The 18,191-nt window shown below is 37.0% G+C and overlaps 2 protein-coding genes across 5 annotated transcripts; both read left to right on the top strand.

Moving 5' to 3' along the window:
- Positions 1–966: 966 nt before the first annotated feature.
- Positions 967–8,108, top strand: LOC140783883 (protein STRUBBELIG-RECEPTOR FAMILY 3). Its single transcript, XM_073130982.1, has 18 exons — positions 967–1,382; positions 2,075–2,192; positions 2,546–2,675; positions 2,748–2,819; positions 3,008–3,073; positions 3,191–3,262; positions 3,371–3,442; positions 3,522–3,593; positions 3,672–3,737; positions 4,200–4,265; positions 4,463–4,836; positions 4,928–4,972; positions 5,061–5,347; positions 5,768–6,036; positions 6,139–6,277; positions 6,992–7,131; positions 7,284–7,440; positions 7,776–8,108. The coding sequence occupies exons 2-18, from the start codon at positions 2,093–2,095 to the stop codon at positions 7,860–7,862; spliced, it is 2,214 nt and encodes a 737-aa protein (XP_072987083.1). The 5' UTR covers positions 967–1,382; positions 2,075–2,092; the 3' UTR covers positions 7,863–8,108.
- Positions 8,109–8,692: 584 nt separating this feature from the next.
- On the top strand, positions 8,693–17,743 carry LOC140784774 (katanin p80 WD40 repeat-containing subunit B1 homolog KTN80.4-like). Of its 4 annotated transcripts, none has more exons than XR_012108312.1 (18): positions 8,693–8,859; positions 9,113–9,243; positions 9,471–9,588; positions 10,310–10,536; positions 10,614–10,716; positions 11,586–11,656; positions 12,736–12,810; positions 12,885–13,028; positions 13,103–13,271; positions 13,416–14,147; positions 14,710–14,766; positions 14,864–15,000; positions 15,681–15,812; positions 16,058–16,132; positions 16,252–16,364; positions 16,815–16,875; positions 16,978–17,046; positions 17,403–17,743. XR_012108312.1 is itself a non-coding variant. In XM_073132320.1 (18 exons), the coding sequence occupies exons 1-18, from the start codon at positions 8,835–8,837 to the stop codon at positions 17,470–17,472; spliced, it is 2,565 nt and encodes an 854-aa protein (XP_072988421.1). In that variant the 5' UTR covers positions 8,693–8,834; the 3' UTR covers positions 17,473–17,743. The 4 variants fall into 4 exon arrangements, 3 of the variants coding, with proteins under 3 accessions (XP_072988421.1, XP_072988422.1, XP_072988423.1); XM_073132320.1 differs by having other exon boundaries at positions 16,759–16,875; XM_073132321.1 differs by having other exon boundaries at positions 13,446–14,147; positions 16,759–16,875.
- The last annotated feature ends 448 nt before the right edge of the window (positions 17,744–18,191 follow it).

Consider the following 18,191-nt stretch of genomic DNA (forward strand, 5'->3'; position numbering starts at 1 on the left):
TAAATTAAGCATATAGGCTAGTGTATATTTTTTTAATATATACAACATGAGCTAGCCTTTTTGAATGTCTATAAAATTTACTCCTAATTCCTAAATGATCTCGTCTTTTTGTGGTTCGATCAGAAAGATCAAAGCTCTTTTTTTAGTTGGGCAGTAAATAATAAAATCAGAGAAATACCTTGTGTAATTAATTACCTTCCGCATTCCGGCCTCCGGAGAGTGCTGGTGGGTTAGCACCAGTATTTGGACCCGCGTGTAATATAGTTTGAATCTAAGGGAGGCTGTTGGCTGTAGGCTGTTTTGAGGGAGAAGCGCTGAAGGTAAGTAAATGTTAGTTGGGACATGAACTGGCGAGCAGACGCAGAGGATCCTCTCACGAAAACGACATAAAGCTCGCTTGCCGCGTTGACGTAACGTGACATGTTACGGTACTATGTACATCTGGTATGGACCATACATGTGCTAACTCTTTATTACCGCTTTTGTTTCATCCTATGGACGTCACTTTATTCAATATGGGCCTGCACGAATTCGATACAACGGGGCCGGGTCCTTAATTGGACCCGATTGCGAAACAACAAAATAATGGGCCGGGCTAAATTCTCAAAAACGTGATATTGAAATGATAATTCCCATTCCAAGAGAGGTTGCCTTGTCTCAATCTTTATAACGGTTACCGAGTATCCAGATCATAACCTGGACCGTCCAAAGTGAGATAAATCCGTTCCAAGAGATGAACGTACCGTTGTGGCTGCAATTAATTAAGCTATGATTTGTATCTAAAGTAATGAACGATAATCTATATAATTAAAAGGTTTCACGAGGAGCACTAATAAAAAGGGGCAGCCTAAACTACAAATGGAAACTGATATATATACTTCCTTACTCAAGGATGCACTCCTCGGAATCTCTAATCCAAAAGGACATGGACTTATTAAAGCGAAAAACATTAGGGACTCAGAGAGTGTTCTATGTTTCCCTTACGCTAGAATTAAGGAGAGCACGCAACTATCAGTCTATGTTCCAAAAAGATTTATTTTATTTTTCGTTTTCCTTCTTAGATTTGATTTCAAACTTATTTTATATGTTTTTATTTGGTTAGCAACGGTGTCTGAATCTGCGTGTTGCCAAAGCGTACTGTTCCTCAATCGCTAAATCCTTATTACTCTCTCTCTCTCTCTCTCTCTCTCTCTCTCTCTGTGTCAGTGTGTGGGTTTTGCTGCCTTTGTCCTTTTTCACCCCCACCATTCTCTTTCCTACTAATCTCTTCCTCCTCTTCTACTGTCTGTGTCTCCTCGAGATCTGAAGAGTCTAGTGGAATCTTGGCGGCGGAGTCTTTAAGCTTTTTTGAAAGACTAGAACGCAAGCCGGTGCTTTCGGAGGTACTCTCTCCTTCCTTCTGTTCCTCAATCAAGTCCGAATACGAAGCAGCGTTTCTAGGTTTTTTTTTTGCTACTTCTCTTCTGGCGATCTTATGTCGTCAATTCGAAGTCTTGTGTACTGAAAGTTTTTGGGGCATTCGAGGGGATTTTGGTTCCTTTTGTCGAAATTTACTAGTTTCAATTTTTGGGTAATTCTACAGGTCTAACGAGACTTGGTTTTCTTCCATATTTAAACGTTTTGAGTAGCTCAAGTGAAGAAAGTTTGTGGTTTTAATTTTGCGTATAGCGGTGATTAGTTTGGTCGGAAGTTCGATTTAGATTTCCACATTTTGGCCATTTTGCAATTTGGCAACCTTTTGTCCCTTCGGATTTACACTGACATGGAGCACTGCCTTTTATTTTGTAATTGAGCCTTCCAGATTCCCTTCACTTCTTCTCCTTGCTTTGCTAAGGTTAACTTCTAGTTGTATTGTCTGTAGAATTTGAGCACACAAGTGCAATGCTTGTCCCGTACTCTTTTAAGTTTCTTTGATTCACCATTTTCCCTTTGCATATCTTTTATAAGTGCTAAAAAGTCGTATCTTTCTATTTTGAACTCTTTCAAGCCATTATTTCATTTATGTTGCATATTTTTGTGAAAGGAAAGAGAAAAAGAAAACGATTATCACTGATTACTTCTGTTTTGTGCTCAGAAAAACATTGCGTAATTGATGGACAACGGGAATGTGTGGATCTTCTTACAGATTGCTGTCGGTTTGATAGTGATTTTCACTCTGCCATTTTCGAAGGCATATACTTATGAACAAGATGGTACGTGCAATCCCGTGCATATTCTTTTTAATTCTGGAATTTTGATTTGGCGGGTGCCTTTCTGCTATACAAACTTCCCGCAGTTGTATTTTCATGACGTCTTTCCTTTCACCATTACTAAGTATCAAGGATATCTAATAATAATTTCATCTACTAACAGTTCAAGGGTTTTCTCAAGGTATATAAGATTTTCTGCTGTTTAGTTAGTTCCGAATAAACTATTAAACATTGCACTTCTCTTTGTAACTAGAATTCCAGAGTGTAATTGGAGGGCTATGTGATTCAGTGATATGTAGAATGTCATGCAGCAACTTCACGTCCTTACAATTTTGAAAACTCTGTTTTTGTTTTAGTGTTTGCTATAAATAGCTTATATGTTGCACTTGGTTCACCTCCTCTTCCTGGATGGGTCCCAAATGGAGGAGACCCCTGCACAGAAGGCTGGCAGGGCGTTCAATGTGTCAACTCAAACATTACTGCGATGTACGGTATTTCTCGTGCTAGTTATCTTTTCTCTATTTTTTTTGTGTTCTCTTATAATTTTATTTTCCATAGAACTATCAATAGTGCAAATTTGGGAGGTCAACTAAGTGATACTTTGGGAAACTTTTCTTCACTAATTACCATGTAAGTGCCATTGCTGAAAATTATACATTTTTGTTATCAAAAGAAATCCTTCCATTATATTTTCTTCTTTGCATCTGGAGGGCGCGACTTATTCCCCCATACCTTTGCTTCTTCAGTATTATTATTTCTAATGCTGTTTACATTATACTCGATACTTGAATTAAGTGATTTTCTTTCTTCTGTTGTAGTGACCTGAGCAATAACAATATTGGTGGAAGTATACCGGAAAATTTACCTACGACTATGCAGCGATTGTATGGCTTGAATCATGTCTCCCAGCAATTGCCATATAATATTTATTCGCAATTTTTTTAATTAAAATCTTTTTTTTTATAAATATGTTTCGTTTTGTCTTTGGTGCACTTTGGCAGCTTCCTCTCCGGTAATCAGCTCACTGGAAGCATCCCGATTTCCTTGTCACAGCTAACACTGCTGACAGATATGTAATTCACTCATTCCATGGGAATTTTTTCACATTTCAGTTGATAGAAACCAAACCAGTGCTCTAGTTCTATTCGTATTAGTTATACCTCCTTTTCTTTTCCTCTCAGGTCTCTAAATAACAATCATTTAACTGGAGTACTGCCAGATGCTTTCCAGTCTCTCAGCAGCCTAATAAATCTGTAAGATAGTTTTACATGTTTAAATTTGATTTTTCCCTGCTTGCCATTCTTTTACTCAACATTTAGTGCTTCAAATCAGGGATTTGTCTGATAACAACTTTACCGGCCAACTCCCGCCATCAATGGGAAGCTTGTCCTCTTTGACTACTCTGTGAGCTGTTCACTTATTTCTGGTGATTTCTCTTCATTTTCTTCAGGTCTTCAATCTTAATGATTTCTTGCGTCACAGGCATTTGGAGAACAATCAACTCACTGGAATCCTTGATGTATTGGAAAATCTTCCTCTGCAAGATTTGTGCGTTCTGCTGATACCTCCTTCTGATTTCCTTTTCCCCCTTATTTTACCCTTAAACTGCTTCTAGTTGATATTTCAAAAGGTGGTATTTTACCAAGACACATTTGAAACTTCTAAGTCAGCTTAACAGATTACTGTAAGAGTACGAATTTTCATAAATAATAATTCCACATCGAGCATGTCATCTATGTTGCAAAATATCAACAATGTTAATTAGGACTAATTTGAAATGGACAGGGATATTAGAGAATATGTACTAAAACCAGTTTGATTTGTTTTATAGTTGGTTCTATCTTGTTGATATTGAGTTCATATATCTCCAAGCCTGTTTTACTTAATTCACTTACCCTATGATACAAAGTATTAAGTAAAACTCCTTTTATTTGTTTGTTTTTGCAATGCAAGTGCTTATAATTCTTTAGCTCTTCTTACGTATCTGTTTCTTGATATGGCATTTGACAGGAATATAGAAAATAATCTTTTCTCGGGTCCTGTGCCTCAGAAGTTACTGGTAATCCCAAATTTCAAGTAAGTAATTGCAGTTATTTTATTTTATATTGGTTACTAAGTTACGGTCAAAATGTTGGGCACCATTGGAAACATAGATGTGTGCCAAACGTTGTCACCAGTTCTTTCACTTGTTTCAATTCTTATAGGGGCATCCGATCTGTTTTAGTTGGAATTTTTGTTTCTATAGATGTCCAACTAATGAATCTGGTTTGCAGAAAGGATGGGAATCCATTTAATACCTCTATAGCTCCATCATCAATATGGTCACCGTCCCCCTCACCTCTTTCAATGGTACCTACTCCGGATATGGAGCATGCAAATTCCTCTAATGGATCAAATGCTCAAGAAACTCTCTCACCAACAAGGAAAAATAGCATGTCGACAGTAAAAGTTATTGGATATGTTCTTCTTGCAGTGGTTTCCATTGTCGTCATTGTGTTAGTGCTGATATTTTGTACCTCCAAGTACCAAGAAAGGAGATCAAGTCGTATCGAGTTATCTAAAGGGCTAGTAGGGAGAGCACAGAGACCCGTCGAGGAGCCCAAAATCAGAGAGTATCTAATTAAGTCAAACAATGAAGCTAGTAGTGGTAAGAATTCTTCCAAGTTAACAGAGATCAGAATTGTTAACCATCTTTTCTATTCTTGCATTATACATGAAACTGGAAATTTTGGTAACAGTTGCAGAGGAGTTATCTGAAAAACAGGAGTGTGAATCAGTGTCTGGTAAAGTCTGTTATTTTACTGTCATCTATTTTTCTTTACTCTCTATTAGCTAATATGTAGAGGATAACTTCTGAATTATTCTTAGCAGCTCCTGATAAGGCTTCAAAGAAGGAAAAACAACATGTAATTGATGTAGGAGGGACCGGTGTATTTGTTATGCCACCACTTCCTGTTGAAAGAGTTATAGTAAATCCCATCATCCCTTCTGAAAATATTAGAACGAACCATTCACCTGAAAAGATCAACTCTCCAACATCTGTGGCATCATTTTCTGTTGCATCCCTTCAGCAATATACAAACAGTTTCAGAGAAGAGAATATGATAAGAGACGGTAGGATTGGTAAAGTATTTTTGGCAGAGCTTCCTGATGGAGAGGTAAAAGCTGAACTTATCTTTTCCAGAATGAAAGGTTTTCTTTCTAATTTGACAGATAAAGGCCATTTTTTCATAAAACTTCCATGATAAGAAATAATGAACCTTTTTGCGCCTTTATATTCCAATGATATGAAATGTTGGACTTACATCTTGCCAACTGCAGATGTAATCTCAATGTTAATATGGTGATTGCGAACATCAAATAGAAAATTAGAGAACAACAACCTTTCAACTATGAAAAATTAAGCTTTATATAGTCCATTGGTTTGGGTTAAGCAGTATCTCCTGTTTTTTGGTTTCATGTGTTGTGTGATTTTTGTTTACAATCCTTACATTCATTAACTATACGAAAGAATTACAATTTTATCCCTCTTATCACGTACTAACGTTTAGTACCTTGTTCGCTTTGCTTGCTGTCAGCTATTGGAAGTCATGAAGATTGATAATGTCAACTCAAGAATAGCAGTTGATGAGTTTCTTGAATTAGTAGTGAGCATCTCTGAACTGAGGCATCCCCACATTCTTGAGCTTGTGGGTTATTGTGCAGAGTTTGAACAGCGGTTACTTGTCTACAAGCACTTCAGCAGAAAGACCCTGCATGATGTGCTGCATTGTGGAGATGATCTTAAAATAAAATTATCATGGAATGCTCGTCTCTGTATTGCTCTTGAAGCAGCAAAGGCATTAGAGTAAGTTAACTATCTTGGCAATAATATGTTCCTGACATTCAGTTATAGTTTGCTTGGTGAAAGCACCATCTCATAGACAGTTTGTATGAATTGATCATGAAGGTATCTTCATGAGGGTTGTCAACCTCCAGTTATTCATCAGAATTTTGAGCCTGCTGGTATTCTCCTTAATAATAAGCTTACAGCACGTGTCTCTGAATGTGGCCTAGCCATGCTAATGTCCTCCAACTCAGCGACTCAGGTTAATTTTTCTAGCAACAATTTGGTGAATTCCAACTTACTAGTTTATTTATTGCACATCAATATATAAAAGTTGTTATGCTTACTATTTGGTTCCTCTGTAACTCGTTACTAGAAAAGAGACACTTTATGATTTGCACCATACGCAATTTTTTCAATAATATTTCTTCACACACCATCTTATTTATTGATTTTGTATTATTGCGAAGCTTAATAATACAAAAGAGATTCACAAAATTTTGGTGAACTCAAGCCTATATTAGTATCAATGTTTCTGTAACTTTGTAAGGAGTAAAAGAGATGAAATCTGATATGGTTTGTAAGACATTGATTGGGGTGGAAAATATTTAGTTGAATTTGATCAATGGAATAAAAGGAATAAAGAAGTAAAATGTTTTTCAGTGTTTGCCAGATCGCATCGACTGCCAGATCAATGAAAAGGTTTAAATAACTTAGGCTGTGCTATTGACTGGCCAGTCACCAAACAATCAATTAGACCTTGAAGAAAGCAAATTATTCTCCTGTTATATGATATGATAAGAAATGGATCCGTGACTTTCTGTAACTTGTGCATCCATACATTTTTGCCTTTCAAATTAATAAACTTGATTGTCATGTAGTTAGCTTCTGTAAGACCTATATTATTGTAAGATTGAGTATAAGATGTTTACCTCCTTAATACTTTACAAATATTAGTGACTGTTTTCCTTATCAGTTGTCAGGTCGTATACGTGCATTATTCAGTTATGAAGCCCCAGAAACCAATGAATCTGGTTTGTATACTGATCGTAGTGATGTCTATAGCTTTGGTGTTGTCATGTTAGAACTCCTTACCGGGCGTAAACCATATGACAGGTAATTAACTTTCTCCTGGTTTTATTGGCAATTAAACATTGCTAGGCCTTTCTCTTTGTCAATTTCCTACAGTATCATATATTTTCATGCAAGAGGGTGTGTGCGCCTAACATCCTGGAAATTTATGCATGTTTTTTGCAACAAAATTGCAGTTCACGGCCTCGTGTGGAGCAACATCTAGTCAGATGGGCCAGTTCTCAGCTTTATGATATAGATGCTTTATCAGGGATGGTCGATCCTTCTATTAAAGGGAAGTGTTCCGAGAAATCATTATCGCGGTTTGCTGATATAATAAATCGGTGTATTCAGGTACATATCTTGTCGGCAGGAAACAACTAATTGGTATCGGTATCCTTCCTCGTCAAATATATATATAGGCTTGTTAATTAACTTGAAGAGCAACTGTCACCTTATGAAAAAGCACATTAAGATCTTGCTTTTAGAATGGCTCTGAAATTTAAATTCAGTATTGCTCAGCTACATCAATTACTCAATTCTTGGAGGTATGGTATAAGAAAGAGATTGCAAGTTTATCCCCATTACTTCCTGATTCTCGTATTGGAAATCAAGTGCATAGCTAAGCATATATTCATAGGAGTTACTACTTGAGAATTTTGGTCTAATACGAGATCTTGGTCTTGCAGCAAGGGCCAGAATTCAGGCCGCCAATCTCTGAGGTTGTTCAAGACCTAAGCCGAATGGTGAAGGACTTAGAGAAGGCAACAAATTGAGCCTCTCTCCAAGTTTAGAAGAGAGGAGTGGAAGCTTTCTCAGCTCGCAAACTGATGTGAATGCTGAAGGTGAATTATTTAGCCATCTGGCACGCAGCTAATTGCGGATGCATTTATTAGGGGCCATGTTGTTGACGTGGCGATATCTACCCTTAAAGAAGGAAGGGTGGTTAACTTAAAGTGGGGGATGTTTCTGACTTTATTAATGTTTTTGTAATCTCATTATTACGATTTCTCTGCTGCCAATATTTGTGATGGTGCCTTTTTTTTTTTTTTTTTTTTTTTTTTTTTCTTCTTTTCTTTTCATTTCTTTTCTCTGGTCTCTGGTGTGTGCTCATTATCTCCTTGAAATCTTCTTCATCTCATCTCTTGGGAGAAGTCCATGCTATGATTTGCACGACCAAGTGTAGAACTTATGTACTCCATTTTAATGACAAAAGAGAGAATTAGTTTGTCGTGATAGGCACCGAAACCTTATTATGTTTAAATTATTGGGTAGGGATAGCATTTGAACACGTTCCACTTGTAAAGGATACTCGGAAAAGTTGCCACGCCGCTGCATCTCATCTTCTATATTTAAATTTTTTTCCCACCTCTTGTGGAACATCAGGAAGCCACCTCAGCACTCGACTCAAGACGCCGTCGCATGCTTCGATCATGACTACTGTCTTTCTTACGTGTTGGCTATCTAGTGGAACTGTATAAAGTTTCTTACGACCAGTTTTCACATCGAATCCATGCTCCCCGGACAAAGTTCTCGACTCCAAAGCGACATCTCTCCGCTCTCCACTTATATTCTAATCTCTGGTCAAACAACTCTTTACTATACTTCATCCAGAAACGGACCCACCTCCCGCTCTCTCTTTGCCTTTCCCTTCCTCGGATTCCATCCACAAGATCGCAGCTCTCGAGCTCCCAACGACCGCCACATCTTGCACCATTGTCTCCGGTGGGCAAAGATTCGCCGGGCAAATGGAGAAGCGTGGCTACAAGCTCCGTATCCTTTTGCTACCTTCCTCAATTCTCTTCTCTTTCCAGTTGGATTCCTCATTCTTGATTCGGATCTTACACCACATGTGCCCCTGACTTTCGAATTTTCTTTGTTTTATTGCATCCGAGGGTTCGATTTTGATGAATCTTTGATTTGGTAGCTAAGTACGTGTAGTCAGAATTGCTTATAATGGAAGTGAGTGCGTGTTTTCTCCAAATTTTCGCGGATCTTTTTCTTTTGTTCTTAACTGAAATATTAGAGGAGTTTGTAGCGCATGCATCAGATGTCAACTGTTTGAGCATCGGAAAGAAATCGAACCGAGTTTTTATCACTGGTGGTGAGGACCGCAAAGTGAATATGTGGGCAATTGGTAAACCCACGCCGTTGCTGGTGAGGACCTCACTTGGATTTTCCTTGTCCTTTGGTTGTAAAATCGATTACTGTTTTGGTTGCGAACTTGCGATGCAAATGAACTAAAATGTTTGACTTGTTCTCTCTTATTTATCTGTATGCTCACTCGCAGACAGTTTATTTTCTAATAAATCTCCACTGTTTTTAATAGTAATAAATTATGTGCCCCTGAGTTAGTGCTGCTTATCCTTTGGGGATTTGTGCAGAGCCTATCTGGACACACAAGTTCGGTTGATTCTGTAGCTTTTGATTCGGCGGAGGTCTTGGTGCTCGCAGGGTCTTCTAATGGCACAATTAAGCTTTGGGATCTGGAAGAGGCTAAGGGTAAGTATTGCACTTATTCTAAGGAGAAAAGAAAAAACTACTCCCGATTTGTCCATTTTATATTGATATGTTTTATATACTGCGCATATGATACTAATTTACTATGTGAAGTTGGAAAAGAAAAAGTCGCTAGTGTTCTGACATGATACAGATTTTTTTTTAATTTGTCGCTATCCCTCTTCAATCTTCATTAGGCTCTTTACTTAATGAATTCCCAACCTAAGAACAATTTCCTACACAATGAGGTTGTACATCTTTCCGAGTCTAGATATCCTTTTATGTTTGGGGGACTTCAAAGAGTTTCTATTGAGTTGCTTTAATCTAAACTGTCAGCAGTAAGGTTGGACCACTCTATCAACCAAGAGGCACTACAATGAAATGGCCCTCTCTATGCAGAGTAGGTTGGCATGGGAACTTAGCTCCTCTTTTCTTAGGGTTATAGACCTAAATCAGAGGTTTGCTGCATTATTTTGTAGGCCTTCCCATCTTTTACATTTAATCTATAGCTGACTCATATTTTCTAGATACTGTTTGGATTATTATGGAAGGCACGGACCACTTTCCATATGCCATAGACTTTCTTTGAAAATTTCCAGACTCTTATTAATTGCTGCCAAAAATATATTTACCTTTTAGCTACCTACGTAACATGCTAATGTTGATAGTTGAGGTTAAGAATTTAGGGTAGAGTGCTTATGATTTAGTTTCTCTGATGTTGCAGTTGTACGAACTCTCACCGGGCACAGATCCAATTGTTCCTCCGTCGAATTTCATCCATTTGGCGAATTCTTTGCCTCTGGTTCTTTTGATGCTGATCTCAAGATATGGGATATTAGAAAAAAGGGATGCATCCACACCTACAAGGGCCATACAAGAGGAATTCGAACAATAAATTTTACTCCAGATGGGCGTTGGGTGGTGACTGGTGGAGAAGATAACGTAGTAAAGGTACTGTTGTGCATCCATTTCGTCTTCTTGTTTTCAAAGGAGTAGGTGTTAACGATTTTCATGAATTACCTGTTCAGATATGGGATTTGACGGCTGGGAAACTTCTACACGATTTTAAGTTCCATAATGGGCAAATCCAATGCATAGGTTTTCATCCTCATGAGTTTCTACTTGCAACAGGTACTATATTCTTTCCCCTTTTTCTTTTTGCCTTATGTTTTATGATGATAGATAATTCTTGTTCGAATTTCTACCTCTTTGTACTTTCTACTTTCTATGAAAATTCATTAAAAGGAAATTGAACAAGCTCTGACAAGGACTAGTAAGTGAGTTAATTCTAACTTCTAAGTAACAAGGTATCGGACAGGCTTACCAAGCTATCTAGTATAAGTTCATGAAACAGTTATCTACCTCTTACAGTTCATAGACATTTTGAAGCATGTTAGCTTTTTAGAAGAGGACAGGAGGCAAGAATTTGACTTGAAAATCTTTTCATTTATAAGATACAATGATGAATTAGAAGACCATAGATAATGGAGGTTTTACCATTATGCTATGGAAAAGTTACTCTTTTATGCATCTATAAGGTTATATATATATATATATATATATATATATATAAATTGAGAAAGAGAGAGAATTTTATGCATCTATAAGTAACTCTATGCTCATTTTGTAATGAATAACTTTTTTCATAGTTCAAAACAAATATCTCTAATTGTGCATGTTTCACATTGTGCAATAGAGAAGATGCTTGCCAATTGATATTTCTCTTTTGTATCAGGAAGTTGGAATATTTGTTAATTTGTAAAGACTTATTGTTTGATCAAATGAATGCTCACGTAACAGCATTATGCTTCCTGTTTGGGGAAGACTTGCTAAGCCTCTCACAGTCTCACTAGTATGTAGACTCTTGAAATAATTGTGCTAGTGAAGTATTTTTTGTTTTCTTTTACTTAGGTAAAATTTGCCTTTTTGACTCTTTGAAGTTAACTGGACTTTAGCATGCAGTTAGGGTACTCATAATGAGGTTAATTTGTGATTTCCAGGGTCAGCTGATCGAACAGTAAAGTTTTGGGACCTAGAAACATTTGAACTAATAGGTTCTGCAGGACCTGAGGTATGTGCGTAGCCCTTATTATATGAGGAGATGAGGTTTTCTTCCTTCATCTAGATACTCATTTCTTTTCTTTCTCTTGTTCAATCTAGTAGTTATCTAACTTTATGAATTTGCATGAAATGTACCGGTAGTGTTTTAGGTGATGCTCAATCTATCATTCTAGGATACCTAGTTCCTTGATTAGTATCTTTTGGAGACCCTAACAGTATCCACTATCATATATTTTCTTTGGCCACAGTATGTTGTTTTGATAAAAAAGTAGAAGACCTTGACATGCTAGCATAGTCGGCACTGGTAGAGAAATGGAATTATAAGCATTATTACAAATTTCAAGAAATATAATAAGAATTTGAAAGGATATGAACATATCAGGGTTCTTCACATGATCAATTGTGATATAGTGCTTCATGAGAGCACTCAAATGGTGAAGAGTAATTCCTTCTTTCATTTGAAAGTTATGGATACCTTTTGCAACCTTTAGAGCACTGGTGTTGTGTCAAGTCAATCTATGCTCCTTTCATTTAAATGTTTTTTCTTCCCCTAGGACAGATAAGAATCTTCTGCCTGGTCACTTAAACAGTGAAGCATTCTTCCTTTGTTCATTTGAAAGTTCTGGATTTTTTTGCAATCCCAGGAGAACGGATGTTGTGCCAACTGCCAAGTCAATCTATTTTCATGCTCCTGATAAATATAAGTGCTGAGGAAGACAGTTAATGGTTTTCCTTCCTCTAGTACAGATGGAATCTTCTGCCTAGCACCACCCTAGCCTGCGTCTTATCTAAAAAGCTTTTGTACACAATTCTTCAGAGTCTTGCAGTGCTGCACACCTATTAGTTTCATCTCTGTTTTTGTCTATCAAATACACAGTTTAAAGGAAAAAGTATGGGTGGCCTAATCTTTGGCCTGCCTTTTTATTGACTATATTTAACTAGATTCATTTATTTCCTTTACCTAGAAAATCATTTATTGTTCTTATGTTCCTCAATTCATTGTTTAGGTACTCAAGAACATGAACAGAAAGATTCTTGTTATGCATCTTTATTTGGTTGTATACAGTATTGATTTATCATATTTTCCAGGCTACTGGTGTACGCTCCATGGTTTTTCACCCTGATGGGAGAACCTTATTCTGTGGGTTAGATATGACCTTAAAGGTGTATTACTGGCTTGCTTTCTGATATATAGTACTTATTATTTACAGTGGTTGCTCATTTATTTTATCTGCTAGGTATTTTCCTGGGAGCCTGTAATTTGCCATGATGTTGTCAATATTGGGTGGTCTACTTTGGCAGATCTTACTATTTATGAAGGAAATCTTTTGGGGTGCTCTTTTCATGAAAGTCGAGTTGGAGTTTGGTTGGCTGATATATCAGTGAGTACTCAGTTTTACTTAGTTCACGCGATTCTTTATCTTGATTCTATTTTAAAATAGTATCCCTATCTCAGCTTATTGGGCCATATGCTCTTAGTGTGCTGCCGAAAACTAATTCCCTAACAGAGCCTAAATACAGTTTGGGAGATTATTCTGTCAAGCTTCCAGATGACAATGCAAAGTCTAGCTCTGTACCTATCACATCAAATCAGGATCTTCAAAGTAAAACTGAGTCAACAACAAGTATGTGCTACTACAATAAATGAAGTTGTCTTGTGCTTAGTATTGCTTTTGTTTTCTTATTATCTAAACCCAAATTTGGTAGTTTATATGCAGTATTTATTATTTTCCTCCATTAACATATCACTGATTGTTACATGGCACTAGCTGATCAATATTATCAACGTAATCTAAAAGGGATTCGTCCGATGTATGCACCAGATTTGGCTCCATTAAGTTCATCTGGGGTCAAAGGGCAGAAAAACAGTGTAACTTGTAATGGTGTTCCTCGAAGATTTGATTCAAAGTCATCTTTCAGATCGTCCACTGTAAATTCGTCTGCTGTCAGAGTTGTGAAATCTACTGCAAACTCACCTAATACGGTGAACCGAGCTGAATTAAATCCCGTGTCAAGGGTTATATTAATAAAATCATCTACAGTTGGTGTGAACTCTTCATCAACTCTGAAGAAGGGCCCTATGACAGAGTCACATTTCACAAGAAATACTCAGGCAACTTCTGATCCTGTTTCCATGCCTGTTATTGTACTTAGGGACAGTGGAGACCATGAAAAAACAGGTGGTGCTAGAAAAGGACTTGTAACTAGTAAAGCTGCAATGTGTGATGATGTACGCAGCAATTCAATACACTTTATGAAACAGTCCTGTGATGGTAATGCTGATTATGGAGAGAGCAAATTGACAGCAACTCTTTCTGAACCTTTAAGCAGCATGAGTAATAATTCAAGTGTACTTGACTCAAACTTATGCTCTAGGCACATTAAAAGCCATGAGACTTTAGAAGCTGATGAGAGAAACCAGACAAGTATCAGAAATATTGAAGAAAAGTTTGAAAGCAGTGTGTCATTGGAGCAGTCTTTGCAATCACATAATGACAAATGTAAGGTTCTATTTGCCTTCTTTAGTATGAATATTAACTTTCTCTTTTTTATCTCAGGTTTAGCATGTTCTGATATGTTGAGGCCGTCCCATTCTAGCTCTATTTGCAACACTTGGGGCTAGCTACTGGTTCAATTGTTTCAATTAGAGCTTGGTCCCACCTTTAGTCATCTTGAGTTAGCATCTATTGAAATGGAATTTAAGTCTATGGTGGGTTAGAGGCTCAGGGAACATCTTGGGACTTGATTTCTCAATATGTTTCTTGTTGTTATTCAACCAATAGAATCTCACAGAAATCTAGTTTGACCCAGCTTGAAAGCCCATTGAGAAGATCACTGAAGGCTTGCCATTCAGATTTTACCACACTTAACCTGAATTGGAACTGAGCAAAACAGAGGTCTATGAAATAAATAATTCCAGATCATGCACAAATCCATATTATTTTATATGCAAGTCTGCAAAGAAGCATATGCACTTGTTGTATCTGATCAGTTGAACTTCTCATAGGAGCAAGTTATCTGTCTGAGAAGGAGACATACTATCAAAATTTTCTTTTCATGCAGCTGCTGAACTGCCATGCTCGAGCACTGGAACAAGTGGAGTCAGATATGTTAGAGGAGGTATGTGTACAACAATTATAGGCCCTTATAGGTATACATTTTCCTGAATTTGGAGAATTCTGATCAAGTTCCATGTCCTTTGCATTTCTTTTGGCAGTTGCTGTACAACTAGGAAGGACAAGATCTCTGGTTGAAAGTTGGGAAAGAAGGGAGAGATGTAACAGTAGTAATGCTGCAACAATTAGTTCTACCAGTGACCATGCCTCAACAGCTGATGGTCCAGCCCACTTGTTGGTATGCTTTTAATATCTAATATGATCTTTAGTTCTTTACAAGTCCATTTTCTTGGACTTGCAAAGAACTAAAGTACGATAAGTGGGAAATTGTTCCTTGGTCATCTCTTCATCAAAAGATGAGTAGAGGAAAATTGTCTTGGGCATGAACCTTTTGGGCTTTTCAGATTTAATTCTTTACACTGGTACTCCTGCAAAAGGTTACAACAATTTTGCCATATCATGGATAGATTAGATCCATTTGTTCCATTTTATTTTATTCCATGCAGGACTTATAAGATGCCATCTGGCTTATACATAGAAGAATTATCAGGAGATATCTTTAATACCAATTGGGAATGATAGCAGCATAAACAGGACTCTGAAATTCGACCTAAACCCTAGGTAGATTTTGACTAACTGGAGAGATCCTAGGTTTATATATATATATATATATATATATATATATATATATATATATTATGATTCTTTAGGTGTTTGCCACCAACTCTTAGGGGATTGGTCGTGCACAGTAACATAGAGTCATGCTTCAATTCTTTGTTTGCCTGCTTAACCTATTCTTTGTAGTGGACCCTAGATTGGTCTGAAAAGCTCTGGAAATAATGAAAAAGTTGAATATATTAAGAATTATAATTTTGGTAGCCTTGTCATATGTTTATTTATAATTCCAGTTTTCTGCAGGACCAGGGAGGACCAGGGCAGACAAAAGAAAAGGACTTGACATCAGTAGGAGAAGATATTTTTCCTGAGATGTTGATCCAAAACCATGATGTGTTCATAAATGCTGTAAAATCTCGCCTGACAAAGTTACAGGTAATTCTGTTAACTGATATTTGTTAACTGATGCCTGGTTAAGTGATTTGATTAATGTGCATTGTATGGAAGCTATATATGCTCGTCTATGATAATAATAATCTTGCAAAAGCTGTTCTTGATTTGGATGATGCTAGTTCAGTTGAGTTCCACAAAAGAAAACTGTCAATATTAGGGCCATTGAGCTGAAATTTATTGGAGTTGATGGCAGAAGGTGGTACTGACGTAGATACATGAAATTGCAGGTGGTGCGGCACTTTTTTGAACAAAATGGTATTAAAGGTGCCGTCAATGCGGTGGCAAAGTTGCCCGATCATTATGTGGGTTTTACTTGTCAAGCTGTTATAATGAAACTTCATGTCATCACTTTTCATGTTTTGTGTAAGAAGATTTTTTTTTACTTCATCTTTCAGTAAATACGCTCTGAAAGTTTGTGCAGGTTCAAGCTGATGTGATCTGTATTCTCAAAGAGAACATTGAGCTTCTTAACCTTGAAAATTTCTCACGTCTGCTGCCAGTTCTTGCTGGTTTAGTAAACAGTAAGATGGAAAGGTAGAATAAAGAAATCATCTCATTTATATTAGTGTACAATTTCTTTAAATAATCGTCTGCTTTGCTATTCTGGTTTGCTTTTAGGCGAGATACTATATGTGACGCAAAGGTGTTACTGCAAAATGGCTAGCACTGTTATAAGCTTAAGTGAAGCAACTTATTAACATTTCTTCGACTAAAGAAATGTTGCAGTATATTATAACAATTGAATAAATTCAATGTTTGTCCTGAATTACTGCATTAAGTTATACATAACTGATGGCCCTTTTCTGTCATTTTTATTCAATCTCTGGATAAAATGTGAAACTAGTGTGGTTCATAATACTGTTTGTCATAATGACCGGTTGGTCAATAATTATATTTATTTATAATTACTTTGCCTCAATTAATATAGGCACATTGCCATCTCTCTGGAAATGCTACTGGAGCTGACAAAAATTTTTGGTCCAGTTATTCATTCAACTGTTTCAGCTACTTCAATTGTAGGAGTTGATCTTCAGGCAGAACAGAGGTACTAACTCTGAGGATGTCTCATTACATTTTGGCTATTAGCTTTCTTCAAGATTATGGATAATGCTCAATATGTAATCTTAATCTGTCTGAACAATTATAGGTGGGAGCATTGCAATTGCTGTTTCAACCATTTGCAAAACATAAAGAAAACTGTTCTTCCCCTAATTAGGTAATTATTATTCTTTCTTCCGATTCTAATTGATATCTAAGGTTTACTCCATAGCAATTCCTAAGTCCACTATAGACAGGTATAGCATCTTAAGCCATGATAAAGTCGAGTTATTCCTTGTTCTCAAATGCAGCATTGGAGCATCATGTTTTCTCTAGTTCATTCCTAAAAAATTGTCACCCGTCCAAGTAATTGGTAGTTCAGCTAGAAATTCTTCCAGTGACACTGTTGGATATTTGGTTTCATTAGTAGGAAAATATCTGAGTAACATTTTCCACTTGCACTCAGGAAGAGGGCATACAAATATCTAAACTGATCTGTCTTTGTCTTTGCATTTTTCTGTTGTTCTTGTGCAGGAGAGGAGGTACCCTAGCAAAGCTTGCTGAGGAAATGAACATAACTTTACAAGAGTCTGTCATGATTTAATTCTTCTTCTTCTTCTTCTTCTTCTTCTTCTTCTTCTTTAAGGGGAATTCTGGATGCTGCCAATTAAGCTCACGCAACGTCTGAGGTTGAATCGCAACACTTTTGCTTGCCTGCTTGTTTTAGATGGCAATGCGAGCTACTTGGTCCTTACCTCGAGTTTTCGTTGTGTTACCAACTTTTTGTTGCTTTAATTACGTATCAAAATCGTTGTCTAGAGGACATGATTAAAATAAAAAATTTAATTAGGCCATAGTTGGTCTTTCATCATAAATTGGCTCTTGTATCTCTTGTTTACCTTGGAGCTCTCCGTTACGTTAGTTCTTTCTTTAATTAGATCTTTCTAAGATAAACAACGGGTAGCCACATCGTGCCATTCTTCTAGTTCTAGCCGCAGTATCCTAATGGATCTTTGTTACTAGAGCTGGAGGTGATTGGGCTATTGACTATTGTAGTGAGCGAGTGGGACCACTCCCGAGTGGGATGGTAGAGAAGAATAAGGCATCGGTTGATTGGATAACACTTTCTTATCCGCGCTTCTGTGGGTGGTGTATGGTTTATTCATGGTTGGCATTTGGATGAGGACGTCGCATGAGCGTGAGCAGTATTATAATGATTATATAAGAAGAATCAGTCCATACGTACAACTATGTGGCGATAAATTGTAACTCGCAGGATTACACAAATGTAGTAAATGTTAGTGTGGAAGAGATCGAACATTT

The sequence above is a fragment of the Typha latifolia genome, chromosome 3, assembly GCF_019914945.1.
Source record: "Typha latifolia isolate L0001 chromosome 3, TyphaL0001v2, whole genome shotgun sequence".
NCBI lineage: Eukaryota > Viridiplantae > Streptophyta > Magnoliopsida > Poales > Typhaceae > Typha > Typha latifolia.

Coding starts and splice junctions, on each gene's coding strand:
- LOC140783883 (XM_073130982.1), top strand. CDS start 2,093: ATGGACAACGGGAATGTGTGGATCTTCTTACAGATTGCTGTCGGTTTG. Junction 2,193..2,545: donor ATATACTTATGAACAAGATG/GTACGTGCAATC, acceptor TTTTTGTTTTAG/TGTTTGCTATAAATAGCTTA. Junction 2,820..3,007: donor TTTTCTTCACTAATTACCAT/GTAAGTGCCATT, acceptor CTTCTGTTGTAG/TGACCTGAGCAATAACAATA.
- LOC140784774 (XM_073132320.1), top strand. CDS start 8,835: ATGGAGAAGCGTGGCTACAAGCTCC. Junction 8,860..9,112: donor GAAGCGTGGCTACAAGCTCC/GTATCCTTTTGC, acceptor CTGAAATATTAG/AGGAGTTTGTAGCGCATGCA. Junction 9,244..9,470: donor GTAAACCCACGCCGTTGCTG/GTGAGGACCTCA, acceptor GGATTTGTGCAG/AGCCTATCTGGACACACAAG.